We start from the raw sequence: 21,448 nt of genomic DNA, 5'->3' as shown, positions 1-21,448 counted from the left end.
ATGCTTTGCCTTAACATATTATAAGCATATATTGTGTGCAGAGCACTATACGAGATCCTCAAATAAAAATTCATTAGTTTGAATTTCTTACCAAAAGAAAGTTTTTATCTGAGTGGAGACAGATGTGTAAGGGATAATACAGCAGTCATCAGTGGGTTCAAAATGCAGGAAACTGTATGCTGAAAGAAATGAGGACATTAACTAAGTTACAATTTATATAGTACTAAGGTTAAAAATAAGACAACTGACAAACCCTGAGTAAAGGAGTCATTAGAAGAGCCTTCTTAAGGAAAAAGATTATGACTTCCTCTGAAGATTAGAAAGGTTAAGTCTTAACCAAAAATGTTAAGTCTTTATCTGTACCTCATATTGGAAGCCTACACTGAGGGATTGCTCAGTATTGCTAATGAGAATGCTAAACATATAATAACCAGTTTTTAAAATCTGCTTATCGGGACTAGTTTCACTGTAAACGGAGATGTGTGCCCTAAGCATTCTAAGCAATACAGTAGCTTAGTATTTTATAACCCAAGGTGTATAATGGTTTTGGAGGAGGGAAGGTGCAAATCTGAGTAAAAACATGTATTTTAACAATGCAAAGGGGCCCCTGGGTGGCTCAGTGGGTTAAAGCCTCTGCCTTCAGCTCAGATCATGATCTCAGGGTCCTGGGATCGAGCCCCACATCAGGCTCTCTGCTCAGCATGGAGCCTGCTTCCCTTCTTCTCTCTCTGCCTGCCTCTCTATCTACTTGTGATCTCTGTCTGTCAAATAAATAAATAAAATATTTTTTAAAAATGCAAAGAGGATACCCTCTGTATTAAATAAATATAGTTTGTTATGAGAAATGCAGTTTAAATATTTTCAGAAATATAATATTGAAAATAGCAACTTGACCTACAATTTATGTAATAGACATGTAGCACCGCTATTATGCACAATCTAAATCTCTCAGAATAGCCATTAATATTGATAAATGAAATACAGTAGAATTATGATTATCCTCTTGAGCTATTTAGAAAATATGGGTAATGGTTGTCTACCCCCTATCTTTATGTGTCTGTGTCTTATTTAAACATGGCTAGCAGTGTAATGTTTATATTTTCATAGAAACAGAATATATTTCTGCTACAGAAGAGAATAGGCTTGATATTTTAGACCCCAGTTAGATGGAAATTTCTTTGAGCCTCAGTTTCCAAATCTATAGCATGAGGCTGCAAAATCACCAAAGATAACATTGTTAGTCCATTGGAGAGTTGGCAACAGAATTTTATTTTTTTTTTTAGATGTATTTATTTATTTTAGAGAAGGAGAGGTTGAGAGAGCATAAAAGTGGGAGGAGCAGAGGGAGAAGGAAAGAGAATCTCAAGCTGACTTTGTGCTGAGTGTGGAGTCTGAGGTGGAGCTCAGTCACACTACCCTGCAATCACAACCTGAGCCAAAACCAAGAGTCAGACACTGTGCTATTCAGGTGCCATGGGAACAGATTTTTTAATGCCCACACTTACAGACTGGTATTCTTTGCTCTACACCATACCTTTTATTTGCTTATTATTGAGATAAATACCTCCATGTTATATGGGGGTGTGGGTAGAAGATATTATTGAACTACTTTTCAAAATAAAAGTGTAGGCTGAATCCATTCCATAGCTTCCCCACTACCAACATCCCCCCACCAGAACTGTTATAATTGAAGAACATTATTATCCAAAGTCTGTAGTTCACATTAGGGTTAATTCTTGGTGTTGTACATTCTGTGGGTTTTGATAAATGAATAATGATATGTATCCACCATTATAGTACCATACGAAGTGTTTTCACTGCCCCCAAAATCCTGCGATTTAGTTATTCATCCCTCTCACCCCTCTAATTCTCCGTGATCACTGATCTTTTTTATTGTCTCCTTGGCTTCTCTTTTTCCAGGATGTCATATAGTTAGAATTAGAATAATAAAATAGCCATTTTAGATTAGTTTTTTTCATTTCATAATATGCATTTACATTTTCTTCCATGCCTTTTAATACCTTAATAGCTCATTTCTTTTTAATTCTGAATAATATTCCATTAACTGGATGTACCATAATTTGTCTATTCTCCTGCAAAAGGACATCTTGGTTGCTTCCATGTTTTGGCAATTATAAATAAAGCTGACATATACATCTGTGTGCAGGTTTTAGTGCATTCATAAGTTTTTTTATTCATTTTAGTAAACACTGGGGAATGGGCAATTGCTGAGTTGTATGAAAAAGTGTGGCTACTTATGTCAGAAACTGCCACTGTATTCTAAAATGCTGTATCATTTCCAATTTTCATAAGCAACTAGGTAGCATTTTATAATTTGTTTTCATAGCGATTGCCAAAACTGTAATTCATCAACTGTTTGGTGTCTCTATATTTAATGTGTGAACAGACTCTCCCTCCACCCCTCCTTTCCCTGTCCCTCCTCTTGTCTCCACCCTGTTCTGTTCTCTCCTCTCCAATAAAAAGCTCTATGAGAACAGTAACTATGCACATCTTATTGCCTCTTTTCTCCACATGGATACTGCATAGAGTCATTCTAAATAAATGTTTATCAAATGAACAAGAACATGGATAAGACTATAAATATTTTGGTGTTTAACATTGAATAAATTTGAAGTACAGATTAGATGCAGTGCCATCCACCATTAAAGATATAAATCTTTTAGATACTAATAAAATGATGTAAAATACCATTTGGGCCATAAGATACCATCAAAGTTAGTTATCATTGGTGAAGCAGTAACTAGTTGCCAGACTAAGTATTTTGGATGCATTGCCTCATTTAATGTCTAAAAAATGTTGTGACATAAGAATCATTGTTATCTCTATTTTACAGATATGGAAATAAAGAGGTTAAAACATTTATGTATAGCTAGTAGATCAGAAAAGATTCTATTCTGCATTCCACTCTAGTTCTAGCTGTTCTTACCATGAGCTGTTGCTCAAATTTCTCTTGGCAAACACAGCCATACTAAAAAGAATTTAACTCCTATAATTTCTTCAAAAGTTCTTTTATATTTTTACACCAAAATTTCTTATTTCACATGGTTTTTACATTATAACAAATGGGGCTGTGCATTTTACATCTGCCAGTTTAATCTATAAATAATTAAATGCAGGCTAGGCAGCTGGAGGAAATATGATAACACACATCTACTGCATTTGTGTGTGTGTGTGTGTGTGATAAACACCAATCTTCTGTTTCCCTGCTTTTTTCTGGTACGGCCACTGAAAACAGTAGGATTTTACAGCTTCCCATGTGGCCTAGAAGTCTTCTTTAATTCATAATCAATGCACCTGGTTTAGCTTTTTTTTCCCCTTTAATTAAAAATAAATGAAACTAAGAAAAGAGTCAATCTATAGGGAAGAATAAGACCTGTTGCTTTCCCTCTCCACGCAGCTCAGGGACACAAATGCTCAGCACTGCGTATTTTTGCTTGCTGCATTTGATTTATTTTAGGTGTTGTTGGTATCCTTGTAACCATAGTGCTTGATTTTTTTTTTTTTTTTGTCTTTGGTAACTGTTTGGTAACTGTTTTCATATCATTTGCACTTGCATTTTCCGAGTAAGGGGACGATTGTATGCATCCTCAGAATGTGAAAACAAACTTCAAAGCATGCTAACTGTAAGCCTAACCCACTTCAATCTGAAGGGAGAGAGAACATGCATTGTCCCAGTGTGTTACAGAAAATAGATGGCCTTACTAGTGTCCAGAAGCCATCCTGTTTAATGCCTTAAAATGAAGATTGCACCTTTGTGTTTTAAAGGATATGCATGAAGAAAAGTATAAAATCACCAATATTGTGATGACTCATGTGTCATGCTCACAACTGTTGCTATCCGGTTGGCATAGAATAGCAGCCCAAAGAGAGATGGACAAATGATATTTATTAACAAATGTATTTTGATAAAGACATGTACAAGATGCTATAGATGTCAAAGGTAGAGAGTCCCACTTGATTAAATTGATTCAGAAAAGAGTTCCAACAGGAGAGCAAGCCTGAACAACAAGTGTGACAAGTATGATTTGGTGTAGATTGAAGTTGCCACACAGACGATAGGAACAGAAGGTTGCAAGTTTTTTACAAGGAGTGCAAGTGGAAGGATATGAAGTTGAAGTATTTTAAAAGACTATGTTATTACACATATTCTTTTAGCACTTAGTATTTGTATATTATTGGACTTAGATTAATAGAACTATTTGAAATGTGATTTAAGGAGTTGAACAGGAAGAGATAAAACATGAATAGAAACAACTATAACATAGATTAGAAAGAGATTAGTGGCATAGGTGTAAACAAATAAGAATTATATGGATTCAGAAGATGAAGACATTATTTCTATTGCAGGCATTAGGAAATGAACCATGAAATAAATGTCTTTCCTCATGAACAGGAGTGGAGCATTCTGTGACTGGGGAAAGATGCCCTAAACAGTACATGTATTTAGGGTCAGAAACAAAGTTTTAACTTTCTGGTTGCCAGCTCTCAAATGACAACTAGGGAATCCTGGATGTTTACCTTAGTAAACCTATAGTTATCTATTAGTTTCATCAGTTCTTCCTGAAATAGTAAATTAGACCAGCGTATTTGACTTCTGAGATGTCTTGATGGCCCTTTTCCTAGTACTTGTACCTACAGGACTCTGAGTCAGGGATCAGATTCTAGGAATGGTGATTCATAGGCAGTGGTCTCAGAGTCAGAGAATTTGGAAACAACGAGGATGCTTTTGGCAGTTAGAATCTCAGAGATACAGTTGTATCAGTCACCATTTTCACTTGTAATGAATATGATAGTTATTAAATGATTCTGATACGAATAGATTCTCAATGTTGTTGTGTCGAACTCAACTAAATGCAATCACACATTATTTTTATTTAAATTAGTGGCATTTCCAACATGAACTGTACCACAGTCAAGCCTATAATTTAAAATTCAAACTACCTCTGCATTCAAAACTCAGTATCTATATGTATTGCTAAAACTCACTAGTACCTCTTTGATTAGAATCAAAATAATGACATGTAATTGAATTTATTCATTGTAGAAAGTTGATAAAACTCCATCCACTTAGAATTTGGAGGTACTCTATCCACCTATGCCTTCTATCAAAATATGTTTATTGCTATATAAATTATTTTATTCCTAAAAATTGAATTGGACTTCTAGTTTTCTCATTTTTAAAAATGTGAAAACATTATAAAAGTATTAAGAGCAAATTTATTACAAAGAGAATTTTAATCCAATCCATCTATACTCCCCCCCCCAACAATGTAATTTATGTTTTTTTTATGTACAGGTACATTTACCAGTATAGAAAAAGGGGAAAAAAGTTTAAATATCTTTATTACAAATATATTAGAAACATGATTTAGGTATATTGGTCTGAGTAATTTTTACATATAATTCATATTCAAATATATAGCTTACTTATCAAATTGTACCTTTAATTTAGTAATTAAAATTTACAGATTCTCAAATTACAAATTACAAACCCATTAAAGGCCACAGGCATTTTTGTCACCTGTGAACTTCAGTGGAAACTGAGTAATGTGAACATCTTGTCCCAAGACTCCAATTCAACATTTCTAATCAATTTGACTAAATCAGAGGTTTTGGGGTCTCTAACTTATGAGAACTACTACTCACATCTTTTAACCCAACATGAAATAGACTTACATAGATTGATACCACAAGCTCTACAAGAATTTCCTTTCCTAGCCTGTGATCTCTAACGCTAAGCTACACACTTAAGGACTGTTTTTTGCTCTTAAAAAGTTACAGTCTACTGGGAGTGAAGAATATGTCAAACAACAATATGACAGATAATAGCCACAGTTAGGGTCTACACAATATTTCATGAAAGCATAGATGATTTATTTAAAGGAACATAGAATTTCCAAGAGAATGTTGAGTTGAGTCAAAAAATTTGGGTTATCTATTTTCCCTGGTTCATGGCAGTGGAATTCAGGAAGGAAAACAATATATGTGAACTAGTAATTATAGTATATAATTGAAAAAAAGTTAAAAAAAAATGAAAAAAAGTGAAAAAATGAAAAAACTGACATGAAATAAAAATATGTTTTTAGAAATGGCCAGTGGGTGTGTGTGCTGGGCTAAATCATTTTTATTTTTCCTAGGAAAGTAGTAATCCACTGTCAGTTTTTTAAGCTAAGCATATTCTAGTAAGACTTTAATTTTAAAAGATAACTCTCGGGACGCCTGGGTGGTAAAGTGTCTGCCTTTGGCTGAGTTCATGATCTCAGGGTTCTGGGAAGGAGCCCTATGTGGGGCTCCCAGCTCAGCGGGGAGTCTGCTTCTCTCTTCCCCTCTCCCTCTTCCCTTCCCTCCCCCTGCTCATGTTCTCTCTCTTTGAAATAGATAAATAAAATTTTTAAAAACAATAATAATAAATAAAAGATAACCCTGGCACATATTATGTAGTTAGTAAATATATTTTTGAGGGCTTGCCTCTAAAATAGTGTCCCTCAATCTTGCCCCATTATCCTCCTGAACATTTGTTTCTAGTATTAATCTTGGCTTTTACCCTGAGCTGTGCTTTCTCCTAGTCTTTCTTAAATATTCTGATTACCAGATCAGAAAACATGTCTGATTCAGTAGAGTCCACAGGTCATTATTTCTCTTTCTTCATTAGTTCATAGAAATTGTCCCTGAAGATTGACTTGTATAGAAAAGCAGTGAACCTGTATTTTCAGAGAAAATTCCACTGATGCAAATACATTGAAGATATGGTAGCCAAATTCAATGAGAGAAAATAGAGTTATCTTCCAGGCAAGAAGAGACTTCACTCCAAGAAAATAGAGGCCTCATTATCAGGCATTGCAGAAGTGCTTCTTATCTTACACCATAAATCTTAAATAGGTCTACTGTATTTCTACTTAAATGAAAATTCCATATTAGTGTTCTTCAGACTTTATGAGGCCTCATGGAACTATGGACCCATAGCTTTCGTTCATTGCTTAGGATTCTGTTTTTAATCACAAACCTTATTTGAGAGAAAGAAAAGGAAATGATTTGAACAACTGGCCAACACATTCAAAAAAGATTTTGAACAGTTTTCAGCCACACACTGTAATTATTCCCAGACAGAAATCCTCATTATAATCTTCCTATAGAAATGAACATTTAAAATTTTCACAGAATGATATTGTGGATTAACTAGAATTTAATATAAAAAGGACCATATTCCAGAGTTCCAGGAAGGGTACTCAGAAGTCATTCTGGATGTATTAGCTTAAACTTGATAGAGAGAGGTGATAATGATGATGAGACACAGAGAGAGAAAGAAATAGAAAAACATGATGCACCAAGTTCAAGGAATAGATAGCCTATCCAGCCACATCTTTCACCCAAATGAAGGAAGAAGAGAAAGAAGTGCACAGTGAAGGAATGGGAATTACTATTGTTTTGTCAAGTCATCATGCAGGAAGAAAAGCATTCTAGCACTGTATGTTTCTTGAGAGCTTGCCACATAGGACCCTGGGATCATGACCTGAGTCAAAGGCAGAGGCTTTAACCTACTGAGCCACCCAGGCGCCCCTTGCCACATTTTCTATAGATGTTTGAGATACAGAATAAATGCAAGTATCCATTTAGCATTAATGCCACACTTAGTCTAGGCAGAGGGATGATTCATGTCATCTTTGGAACTACCTAAAGAACGACCTTTAAAACATCCATTACGATGAGCTCTGTACAGAGGACATGCGTAGATCAGACTTAATTTCTTCATGTCTAACTACTGACCCATCTTCCACAGAGCAGTTTAGATGATCATCACTGGAGGGACCCTATCACATTTAGAATACTACATGAGGAGATTTTACTTTTGGAAGTTGAATGCTTAGGTTACATCCTTCTTAGATCACAAAGTTCTCATGAGTCTGTAAAGTTTTGGTCGCATAAACCAACACTAGTCTTCAGGGTTTGGAAATCCAAAGGATATTTCACCAGACTACTATTCCAAAATTTTTATTTCTTATCTGATGAGAGTTTTTCAAGAAGGATGGACTTGTTGTTGTTGTTTTTAATTTTTAATTGCAGTAAAAATATACATAACATGCAATTTGCCATCTTTATCATTTTAAGTGTACAGACATGTTAAGTACATTCACATTGTTGTGCAACCAGTCTCCAGAACTCTTTTCATCTTGCAAAACTAAAACTCTATACCTATTAAACCACAGCTTCACATTCTCCCCTTCTCCTAGCCTCTAACAACCACCATCCACATTACTTTCTGTTCTGAATTTGACTACTCCAGGTACGTCATGTAAGTGGCATCATACAATATTTATATTTTTGTGGTTTATTTTACTCAGCATAAAGTCTTTGATGGAGTTTCAAGTTCATAGGAAAAGGAAAATGGGGAAGTATCTAGATAAAATGCATTTTCAAAGGCATATTATTTTTTATTTTTTTTTTCCAACAAGTGTTTACTGACCACCAACCATGTAACTATGTCCCAGACATCATACTAGCCCTAGATGTTCAGGGAAGAGTGGTCAAAGACATTTTTACTATGCTGGTAAAGACATATAAGTCAAGTTGGTATACAGTCATGTAATAAACAATTCTAATTATTGGTATGGACACTACAAATTAATATTATATAAGACATTCTAGAAAAACTAGAAATAAAATAGTTATCTAATCCAATTGAATAGCATAAAAGTATCTCAATATCACATATTTTATGTCAAAGTAATTTTAAAATTTTATCTCTGATCATTAATATAGATTATTTTATTATTTTGTGGGTGAATTATTCTATTTTGAAGTTTATTCTCACCTTCAGGTTGACACCTTCTTTACCTTTCATCTCTCAGTCCAGTTAGATAACCATGTACAGAGATTTGCCAAGTATCCTTTACAGGAGAGCAACACCGAATCCACAACTTGGAACTTTTTGTTTCCCTTTATCTATTCCACAAGTTATGAGAGAAATATACTAACTAGACATAAATTATTGGTTACTGGTTTTGTAGCCTGGACATTGATTTGTAACATAAGACCTGAGAATTTTATGTAGTAGAATTTATATAATAAAAATTTTATAGAATTGAAAATGATGTAAATAATCCAAAAGTTTGCTAGAAAGGAGAAATTCTTTGAAAAGAACTTCAGTTTACTGAAACTTTCCAAATGAAACATGACAGTTCTAATTAGCATAAATCGAAAGTGTCACTTTATATGAAACCAGGAAGGTTTATTGCTTCTTAGAACTGTAATAGATGAGGTAAGCCTATACCACATAAGAAATGTATATAACAATGTATATATGTTTCCTTTATAATTCTATAAGGAACACCATGTCATGAATATAGCGTAACAGTCATCTGAAATGTTTCTTCCAATTATCAAAAAGTTATTTCAATTTAAGAAGGTAAATACAATCCTGAGCAAATTCTCAAAGAGCCTCAAGCTACAAGTAGAAAAATCCACTATTATATAGTCTGATAAAATTAGTATTTATAAGCCAGCCAACATCATGGGTATGTGACTTGGGAGTTACACAAGACCCTGTCATTAGAAGATACCCACCCATATACACACGTACATACTCTAATGACCTACTGCTGTTGACTTAATAATTAACCATTTTCAATAAGAGGCTCTATATTTTCATTTGCACTGGTCTCCACAAATTATGTAGACAGTGTGCTATTTAAACAATGAAATATATTAATAATGTGTATTTTGATAGTGGGAAAAATTCAAGTTGTCAATTATTTTAGGAAACTTTAAAGAGTAAATTTGGCCTTCCATTTCTAAGGAAAGTAGATCAAACCACAGAATTAGACTGATATGATGAAACTGATTATTACCACTGAGATTTTTTTTTCTATGCTGCATTACATACTGATCACTTCAAATAGAATATAAGGATGAAGTCCATTATATCTTCAAATGTTACTGTCTATAGAAAGATAAATAATAATCCATTGGGTTATAAGTTCATTTCAAGAATAAACATTGTTTTGCCTAGATCCTAACACATTGTTAACAATCATTAAATTTAATTGATAGTGATGTTTACTAGGCTAGTAAAGCAGAAGAATGTTTTAATTTTATTATCTAAAACAATCAACCATACAGTTGATTGTTTATTATCAATTAAACTGTATTGTTTATTACAGTTTATTATCTAAAACAATCAACTATACAGAACTGTTCATAGCAAATGTTGAAGATGTAAGTAAAGGCAAAAAACATAGCATAGTGATTATTGAATATGGACTTTGGAGCCTCAGTGCCTACATATGAATCTAGCCTCTGCCAATTTTTGGCATTACAACTGGAGAATTACAGAGAATGACTTAGAGATAATACTAGTTTCCTTTGAATCATAATTTCCTACTTAATTGAAATGATTTCAGGGTAATTCTGCCTCAGGAGATACTCATATCTGCAATTTCCTACTTTATATCCATGTCTGGATCAAGGTTAAAGTACATTTTAAAAAATCTTGATCTGCCTCTGGTTCCTAACTGGTCTTCACCAGTGTTCTTCAAATTAATAAGTGGCACCACTATTCACCCCAAAGATAGAAACAAAAACTTAACAATCATTGATTATATTTTTCCCCACTCCAAACATTTAGTCTATCAGCATATATCATAGGCTGTGCTTTCCAAACATATCCTGAAAATAACCTGTAGTTACAATATATGCCATTTGTACTCTAGGCCAATATCTATTATTTCTTGCCTAGACTGCTGCTGGTTTCCAACTGATACTGCAGCTTCCATTCTTCCCTCTTCTCCAAACTCCCTTAAGAGTCTACTATTTATATAACATTAACTTAATCCTTTCATAATATAAGTCAAACCATATCGTTTTTTACTCTAAATATCAAATATTCAATGGCTTCCCATCACTCAAAGAATTAATTCCAAATCCAACAACAAACAAATTAACTTACATGATCTCATTCCTGCCTATGCCTGTGACCTCACTTCTATTCCCTGATGGCCTTCTATTAATATCTTTATTCACACTGCCTACCTTGCTGTTTTTCAAACATATGAGGCATGTTCTTGTCTCAGTGCCTTGTACCACTGTTCTTTGTGCATTGCATGCTCTTTCCTCAGATATTCCCATTAATTCACACCCCTAATCAGAGAAGACTTCCCTGGCCACACCCTCTAAAAGAGTCTCCTCTATTTTACCTTATTATTTATCTCACAAAATTTTGTCTTTAAGCCACTTATTACTAATTGGTATTAATTAATTAATGCTGATTCTTTTACTTAAAATACAAGCTATATAATAGGAGAAACTTTGCTTATTTTGCAGATTATTTTGTTCCCAGCAATTGCATCACAGACACCTAGTAACTGATCAATAAATATTTTTCAAGTAAAGACATGGGAGCCTACACAGTGTCCATGGAAAATGGATGGCCTATTCTCATAAAGATCTGATTTAAAAGATCTTATTTACATTTTTTCCTCAAATATAGATTCAGAAAAAAATGTGTTTTTAAAGTCATGAAGTTTTGTAAAAGTGACTATCTTCATCTTAGCACATATTACATTTCAATAAACATCCGTGGGCAAGTCATTATGTATCATAGTAGGTATTCAATACATATTGACAGGTGAATGGTGAGTGAATGAGAGATGTATTGGCGAAATAAGTCAATTAGGGTAACTGTGAAGTTAGGAAAGAGATATACAAAATTCAGGTTTATTGAAATAAAATTAAATATTTGGAATATGTATATCCTTCACTGTTATCAAGTAGTATTAGAAAAAGAAAAGAAATATTTAACTATTTATGAGGTATTTTGCTTGGTTTAATTTTCTTATAACAAACAAAAAATATTATCAGAATTACCATGTGAAGGAAAAATTGATATACTTAGGGAAATGCTGGTTGGTAAACAATAACCTCTATCATTATTCCAGATAAAATTTCTTTTCCATTCATATGAAGTCCAAGTGAATGTTTCTGATTTCAGATATTTCCTTGAGCGAGATCTCTGGATCTGGGCTATTTCCTGTTTGTGGTTCCTCTATCATTATCATGTGCTTTCAGAAGTCACCACATAGAAGAAGCTGGAGGTTCATACATAACAGACATTTGTGGATTTTTTAAAAAACATATAATGTATAATGTATTATTTGCTTCAGGGATACAGATCTATGAATCATCAGTCTTACATAATTTACAGCACTCACCATAGCACATACCCTTGCCAATGTCCATAACACAGCCACCTTATTGCTAACCCCCATGCCCCAGCAACCCTCAGTTTCTTTCCTGAGAGTCTCTTAGGGTTTGTCTCCAGCCCCAGTCCCATCTTGTTTCATTATTTTCTCTCCTAAGCCCCCACAACACCCACCCTGTCTCTCAAATTCCTCATATCAGAGAGATCATACTATAATTTCTTTCTCTGATTGACTTGCTTCATTCAGCATAATACCCTCTAGTTCCATACACATCATTGCAAAAGGCAAGATTTTCTTTTTTGATGGTTGCACAGTATTTCACTGTGTGCATGCGTGTGTGTGTGTGTGTGTGTGTGTGTGTAGGCTCATGGGTAGCCTATGTAGGAGAGCCTATATATAAGGCTCGAGGTCATAGCTTAGCTCTATTTTCGACTTTTTGAGCAACCTCCATGCTGTTTTCCAGAGTGGCTGCACTAGCTTGCATTCCCACAATGTACGAGTGTTCCCCTTTCTCTGCATCCTCACCAACACCTGTTGTTTCCTGACTGGTTAATTTTAGCCATTCTGACTGGTGTGAGGTTATTCTACTATTGTATGTTACAGACCTCTTGTCCTGAGCTGCTTTAAGGATTTTCTCTTTGTCAGTAAGACTTGTAAGTTTTACTATTAGATGTACCTATTTTTATTGGTTTTGAGGGAGGTTCTCTGTGCCTCTTGGATTTTGATGCTTTTTCCCTTCATCAAATTAGGGAAATTCTTTGCTATAATAAGCTGCAATATACCTTTGCCCCCTCTCTCTTTCTTCTTCTTCTTCTGGAATACCAATTATTCTAATATTGTTTTGTCTTATGGTGTCACTTACCTCTTGGATTCACCCTTCATGATTCAGTAGTTGTATATCTCTCTTTTTCTTCGCTTCTTTATTGTCCATCATTTGGTCGTCTGTATTGCTAATTCTCTCTTTTGCCTCATTTATCCTAGCAGTAAGAGCCTCCATTTTTTATTGCACCTCATTAGCAACTTTTTTTTTTATTTCAGCTAGGTTAGATTTTAGTTCTTTTATTTGTCCAGAAAAGGATTCTCCAGTGTCTTCCATGCTTTCTTCATGCTAAGTGAGCACCTTGATAATTGTCATTCTGAACTCTAGTTCTGACATCTTACTAATGCCCATATTTATTAGATCCCTAGCCACCAGTACTGCCTCTTATTCTTTATATTTTGAGTTTAGTTTTTCCACCTCATCATTTTATCCAGATAAAAATAGGTGAATGAGAGAACAAAGTACTAAAAGAGTAGCAATGACCCCAGGAAAATATACACTAACCAAATCAAAAGAGACCTGAATGGGGGGGAGAAGAAAAGGGAAAAAAAGAAAAAAAGGGAAAAAAAGAAAAAATATATACATATGTATATATATACACATATATATATGTATATATATACATATGTATATATTTTTTCTTTTTTTCCCTATATATATATATATATGTATATATGCATATATTCATATACATATACATATGTATTCATATACATACACACACACACACTGGTGAATAGAACAGAGCGACACACTTGATTTGGTTTATTAGAAGAAACTGCCTCCCAAAATTTTAAAGAAAGAAAAACTTTATATATGAAAAACTTTATATATATAAAGTTTTTCTTATCCATATATATACATGTATATATATGGATAAGCATTATGAAGGGATGGAATATGACTGTAAAGATGAAAATTTATAAAGATTCTTAAAAAGGAACTGATAAGAGGTTTTTTGGAAAATAAAAAGAGGAAAGGATGTGATCAGGCTGAAGACTAGAACAAAGCCATGTGCTAGATTTAGGGTATATTTTGATCTATTTGAAGTAACTGTAGCCCAAAACTTTAAAGAAAGAAAAACCTATATGTACACAAAATATAAGGTTAAATACAATGAAGGGATAGAATATAACTATAACAATGAAAATTTAAAAAGATTTTAAAAAGGTACTGATAAGATAAAATAGTTTTAAAACGTTAGAATAAGAAAGAGGAGGTGGGAAATGTTTAGAAATAGAATAAGAAAAATAGAATAAGAAAAAAATAAAATTAAAAAAATTTAACTTTGAAAAACTAAAGAATTAGGGTGTGGAGAGCCATAAATTCTATGTGCTGTATTCCTGTAGCTCTAAAGTTTTGCAGTTTTCATTAATTGGTGAACTTGGTCTTGGCTGGATGTTCTTGTTGATCTTCTTCAGTAGGGCCCGTTTCATGATTTTCAAGTGTTTTTTCCTGCGCCAGAATTGCACTGCCTTTGCCAGGGGCCAGATTAAGTAGCTTGGTTTCGCTCTCAGTAGCTTTTGTTCCCTGAACACTTTCTGTACAGCTTTGGAGGAGGAGAATGAATATGGTGGCCTCCCAATCTCCTGCCCCAGAGGAGAAGAAAGCTCAGGGCCCCACTCCTCAGTGTGCCCTCAGAGAAAAGAAATCAATCCGTCCCATCTATCTGTCTCTGGCTGAACTCTGAGCTCACCTGGCCTGTGATTGAGCATTTCTGTCTCTTGCACACACCCCCATTTGGTTTCCAAACCCAGCAGATTCCTACAGTGCACTCTCATGCCACTCCTCCCAGAGGAGGAAGGAGGGGGTCTCCTGATCTGCCACTTGTGGGGTCCCTGATCAAAGAGGATTCTCCCAACTGTGCCTTGCATCATACTTTAAGGTAACTTGACCTGAAAGCCCACTCCTCAGCTCCACCTCTGCAGCCGGCTTCCTGCCTCCTATACTTGGGAGCTCTGCCACACTCAGACACCCCTGGTCTTTTTGTAAGCCCATGACTCCTGAGACCACACTGTCTCAGCAAGGGCTCCACACCCTGCTTAGCCTTTGGAGCAACATCCCTCAGTGGAGCAGACTTCTAAAAGTTCCAGTTTTGTGCTCCACTGCTCTACTATTCCATTTCATTCCATACCATTCCATTGAGCTTGCTGGGAGCTGGCCATACCCCCCCCCACTCTCCCCACAGTCTCTCTTCTCATATATCACCTTGGATTCACTTCTTTGCAGGTCCTACCTTCCAGAAAGTGATCTCTTTTCTGTTCATAGAATTGCTGCTCTTCTTCTCTTTGATCTCCTGTTGAGTTTGTAGTTGTTCAGAATGGTTTGATATCTAGCTGAACTCCCGGGACCCAATGATATTTAGGTCTCCTCCTTCTCTGCCATCTTGCTCCTCCCCTTGACTCCTGTGGATTAATCTGAAATTGGCACACTTTGTGACCATTCTCATCTCATTGGTTAGAAGTAAATCACATAGTCACACATAGAGTGGCTAAGGAACGTAGTCCAAGAGGAAGAAGAGGAAGCGGAAGAAGAAATAGGTTTAGTGAACATGTAATAAGCTTTACCATGCAGTTTGGGATTTAACTAAGGAAAATGTGGAAGTTTCTCTAGGATAAATTAACAATATTAGAGAATGTATTAGAATCATAGAGACAAATGTTAGCAGTGCCAATGTAAAGTTGTCTAAAAATAGTTTAGTCAATGCATATCAAGTATTCCAGATCACTCTTATGGAGTTTCTTCACTTTACATCATTAAGCATTTAAATCACTATTTTACATGTCCTGATCTACTGCACATTAAGGAAATCTGTGATTCTTGTGTAGCTCTGCTGACAAGAAAAAAAACTTGCTGATCGTGAGACATTTGAGGATCCTTAACCCTGTGGTGGTGATTTCTCAAAGTAGTTAATAATGGCTTCTAGTAGGAAAATGTTGACCATGCAAATATTTGTGAGATGTATAACAGCTATGTTTTCACCATAAACTCTACATTGGTGTTCTGATAACTATTCTAGTTTTGTGTGCATTTTCACCAACCTGTGAATTCTTTCCAAGGCTTGCTGCTTACCCTTGTATGGAGAAAAGGACAAATCTCTTTGTCCTTAATATGTGACATAATAAAATATATCTTTTCTTGCTGTTTCTTTTATTGCATTTGCTTTACTTTTTACTCATTTCTATATGTTAGGTTTTTAAAGTGGTTATATAACATCAAAAATCCTCTGACCTTACAAATAATTTCAGGTGTGAGTTAAAAGTGAATATATAATTTATCACTAAACATCCAAAGCAAAATTTACATTTTGTGCAAATTAGATACAATCTTAGACAAATACTAACACAGTGAAGTAAGATGCTATGTCCTTAGTGTTAGGAAATAGGCATGCATAATCATTTTTAAATAATATCTGAATTGTATTTTCTTTAAGTTCAAAATCTACAAATAGTATAACTAAGTTTTAATTCTACATTTAAAGGCGACTCCCCGATACATTTGCACTTACTTATGTATGTATCAGAATTCCCTAGGAGCTAAAAACAATTTCTTCATGTAGACATTATCTTATAAGTATAGGGCAGAAATAGGCTAAAACCAATCATACAAGGATCATTGCTCTGTAAGCCAATACAAATTAAAATGATTCAAACATCACAAGAAAATGTTTTCAAATTATATGTTGTATACACTGCATCTTATATTAGCTTCCAACTAAATATGACAATTACAGCAGAAAAGTTTGTGATTTGTAATGAAGCTTTTAGATCCATATTGACTACCGTACATACAAATTTTTCATTGGAAAAAAAAATCCTAGAAGGAAATATGAAGTAGTATATTGGTTTAAAATTTAAAGAATTAAGAATAAATTTATACATTCCATTGAGCATATCTGATTTGAATGATTAAATTAATTTTTAAATACAGATAAAATTTACTATAGAGATTTTATTTTCAAGCAAAATGATATGAGCTATCTAATATAACTATGAAAATACTTTAAAACTGGGGTGCCTGTGTAGTTCAGTCAGTTAAGCATCTGCATTTGGCTCAGGTCATGATCCCAGGGTCCTGGGATCAAGCCCCACATCAAGCCCCATATTGAGCCCCAGATCTGTCTCTCTGCTCAGCAAGGATCCTGCTTCTCCTTCTCCCTCTGCCACTCCCTCACTTGTGCTCTCTGTCAATCTCTCTCTCTTTCTGTCAAATAAATAAAATCTTCAAAAAAGAAATACCTCAAAACTATCTTAAAAAGTTCTCTCTCAGGGACCAAAAAACTGTGAGTTTAATTTTGGTAATTATCATTTGCAGAACTGTTCCACTGGGCTCTTTTGTGGTGATGGAATAGGGAGCATTACCTGTGTACCTCCCATTTCTCAAAGAACCGATGTCATTTCTACACAAATATATACAGTACCTGCTTCTGACACTTCAGCCAGTGGCTTTCCATCAGCAAGGGCTAAAGGACTAGGGACCATAATGGCTACTGACCCAATTGACCCAGGTAAGCAGATGAAAGTAAAATATGGAGAAGTTTGAATTTGATATAGTTGTGTATAGAAACATATTTTCTGACTCTTTCAAATCATTCTTTTTCTGTGATACATGACTTTTCAGGGGTATAAAATTGTTTTAAGATTCTTGTTGGTTATGTTTCATATTTTCAGTTTTGGTTTAATAATATTGATGTTCCTTATTAATAAATGCTCTCCCTGAAACAGTGCAAGTGTTCATTAATATCTTTATTATGATATGTGAATCTTGGTAGATAACTGACCCTTAGTCCCAGCTTATTTTAACTATCAGTAAAATTTATTTTTAAAGATTTTGACTACTTTATTGTATCTTTTTATCATTGTGTGAATTATTATATGTAAATTCATATCCCTATCAATTTATTAGAAAAAATTTTTTAATCTAGGTTTCTTTCCTATTTTGAAGTATTTTGACATGTTGAATATGTTTCAATATGTCTTATCTAATTTACTAAATCAAATGATGACATATTGCAAATAGTATACTGCATGCTAAATTCCTAATTTACTCTTTTTTTTTTTTCCTAATTTACTCTTTATATAGTCAGTGTCACTAAGGAAAATAAGAATGAGAATTATAGCCATTAACAAGGTATTCTTGTTAAAAATATTTGTGAGGGCCATTGGATATCATAAGCAGAAAGGTAGTCTGCCCTACTCTTTGTCTTCATAATTTCTGTTCTTTTAAAGACTTAAGTTTATATATACTATTATCAAATATAAAAAATATTGTCACTATTTAGAAAGTAAAATGATACTTCTAATATTTCTAAACCAATATGTTATGTATTCATTGATTCTATCAATGGCAGAGTTACAAATTTTCGTGCTTTATTATTCAAAGGAGTCATTTGGTTTGGAATACATTAGTTCTTTTTATCTCCCTGTGAATGTTCACTCCTTGTATGTGTAAGTATAAAATATAAATATATAAATATAAAATAAAGAATATATATATTGCTTTTCTTTATAATTGGAGTATAGTTAATATACAAATTATATTATTTTCAGGTGCATATCATTGTGATTTGATATTTTTATACATTATGAAGCAATCCCATGACAAATCTAGTTATCATCTGTCATCATACAAAGTTGCTATAATATTATTGACTACATTGCCTATATTATATATTATATCCCCATGACTCCTTTATTTTATAACTGGAAGTTTGTACTTCTTAATCCCCTTTATCAATTTTGCCCTCTGAACTCAGCCCTTCTTCCTCTGGTAACCAAGTTTATTCCCTGTATCTATGAGTATGTTTCTGTTTTGTATGTTCATTTGTTTTTGGATTCCATATGTAAATAAAATCATACATTTGTATGATTTGTACACCATACACTTGTATGATGTAAATAAAATCATACATATGTCTTTGTCTGACTTATTTCACTGAATATAATACCCTCTAGGTTCATCTATGTTTTCACAAATTGCAAGATTTCATTCTTTTTATTGCTGAGTAATATACCTTTGTATATTATATCACATCTTCTTTATCCATTCATCCGTCAATGGACATTTAGATTGCATCCATAATTTGGCTATTGCATATAATGCTTCAGTGTAATAGAAGTGTATATATCTCTTTGAACTGGTATTTTCACCTTTTCCTGATAAATATCTGGAAGTGGAATTGCTGGACTGTATGATATTTTATTTTTAATTTTTAAAAAGAAATTCTATATTGTTTTCCATAATGTCTATACCAATTTACATTCTTACCAACAGTGTACAAAATTTTCTTTTTCTACACACCTTCACTGACACTTGTTATTTGTTGCCTTTTTGATAGCAATCTGACAGATGTAAGTGTTATCTCATTATAGTTTTGATTTGCATTTCTGTGGTGATTAGTGATATTAAGTATTTTTTCATGTATATTTTGGCCATCTGTATGTGGAAAATGTCAGTTCAAGTCCTCTGTCCATTTTTTTTTTTTTAAGTAAGCCAGATCAGGGCTTGAGCTCACGATCCTGAGATTAAGATCTGAGCTGGGATCAAGAGTCAGATGCCTAACCAACTGATCCACCCAGGCACACTACCCTATGCCTATCTTTAATCAGTTTCCTCTATTGATAGTAAGTTCTGGAAAATCTCCATGTATTTTGGATATGAACCCCGTATCACATGTGTGATTTGCAAATATATTCTCCCATTCAGTAGGTTGCCTTTTTTGTTTTGCTGATGGTTTCCTGCATTGTGCAAAAGCTTGTTATAGTGTGATGCAGAACGATTTGTTCACTGCCCTTGCCTAGGGAGTCTGGCCCCCCCCACAAAATATTGTTAAGACTGATGTCAAACAGTTCCCTGCCTGTTTTCCTCTAGTTTAACAGTTTTGGGTCTTAAATTTAAATCTTTAGTCCATTTGAATGTATTACATGGTGTAAGGTAGTGGTCTGGTTTCATTTTTTTGCATGTAGCTGTCCACTTTTCCCAGCACCACTTTTTGAAGAGGCCATTTTTTCCCATTTGTATATTCTTGCTTTCTTTGTCATAGATTAATTGACTATATAGAATAGGGCTTATTTCTGGACTCCTTATTGTATTCCATTGATCTATGTGCCTGTTTTCATTCCAGTGCCATGCTATTTTGATTACTAACAGCTCTGTAGTATAGTTTGATATGAGGCTACAAGATACCTCCAGTTTTGTTCTTCTTATATAACAAAATTTGTTTGACTTTAGCCCTCCATGGAGTATGAATAATAGGAGTCTTTGCATTTATACAATTTGTGATGTCACCAAACTTATTCATACACTTTCATATTAGAAATCTGATTTCTAATATGATTAGAAAATAAGAATGAGAATTATAGCCATTAACAAGGTATTCTTGTTAAAAATATTTGTGAGGGCCATTGGATATCATAAGCAGAAAGGTAGTCTGCCCTACTCTTTGTCTTCATAATTTCTGTTCTTTTAAAGACTTAAGTTTATATATACTATTATCAAATATAAAAAATATTGTCACTATTTAGAAAGTAAAATGATACTTCTAATATTTCTAAACCAATATGTTATGTATTCATTGATTCTATTAATGGCATATTAGAAATATGATTTACAGCACCATTTGTTTGCATGTACTGGGTATGAGGTAGCAGAGCAATTTGCAGAAGATTCCGCCCACAGCCAGAGTTGTTCATTTTTTTTAATTAATTTTTTATTTTTTATAAACATATATTTTTATCCCCAGGGGTACAGGTCTGTGAAACACAAGGTTTACACACTTCACAGCACTCACCAAAGCACATACCCTCCCCAATGTCCATAATCCCACCCCCTTCTCCCAAACCCCCTCCCCCCAGCAACCCTCAGTTTGTTTTGTGAGATCAAGAGTTACTTATGGTTTGTCTCCCTCCCAATCCCATCTTGTTTCATTTATTCTTCTCCTACCCACTTAAGCCTCCATGTTGCATCACCACTTCCTCATATCAGGGAGATCATATGATAGTTGTCTTTCTCTGCTTGACTTATTTCGCTAAGCATGATACGCTCTAGTTCCATCCATGTTGTTGCAAATGGCAAGATTTCATTTCTTTTGATGGCTGCATAGTACTCCATTGTGTATATATACCACATCTTCTTGATCCATTCATCTGTTGATGGACATCTAGGTTCTTTCCATAGTTTGGCTATTGTGGACATTGCTGCTATAAACATTCGAGTGCACGTGCCCCTTTGGATCACTATGTTTGTATCTTTAGGGTAAATACCCAATAGTGCAATTGCTGGGTCATAGGGCAGTTCTATTTTCAACATTTTGAGGAACCTCCATGCTGTTTTCCAGAGTGGCTGCACCAGCTTGCATTCCCACCAACAGTGTAGGAGGGTTCCCCTTTCTCTGCATCCTCGCCAGCATCTGTCA

The 21,448-nt window shown here is 34.3% G+C and overlaps 1 protein-coding gene across 1 annotated transcript in view; it reads left to right on the top strand.

Moving 5' to 3' along the window:
• EYS (eyes shut homolog) overlaps window positions 1-21,448 on the top strand; it is a gene marked incomplete at its 5' end in the record, with an annotated part of 1,535,590 nt that overhangs the window by 737,059 nt on the left and 777,083 nt on the right. Inside the window, 1 exon segment of the mRNA XM_082729457.1 lies at window positions 17,350-17,542. Coding sequence (XP_082585583.1) covers window positions 17,350-17,542 — 193 coding nt within the window.

The sequence above is a fragment of the Mustela nivalis genome (assembly GCF_964662115.1).
Source record: "Mustela nivalis genome assembly, chromosome: 5".
In the NCBI taxonomy this organism is placed as follows: Eukaryota; Metazoa; Chordata; class Mammalia; order Carnivora; family Mustelidae; genus Mustela; species Mustela nivalis.
The sequence above is the reverse complement of the archived record's forward strand: the minus strand, read 5'-3'. Positions and strand labels throughout refer to the sequence as shown.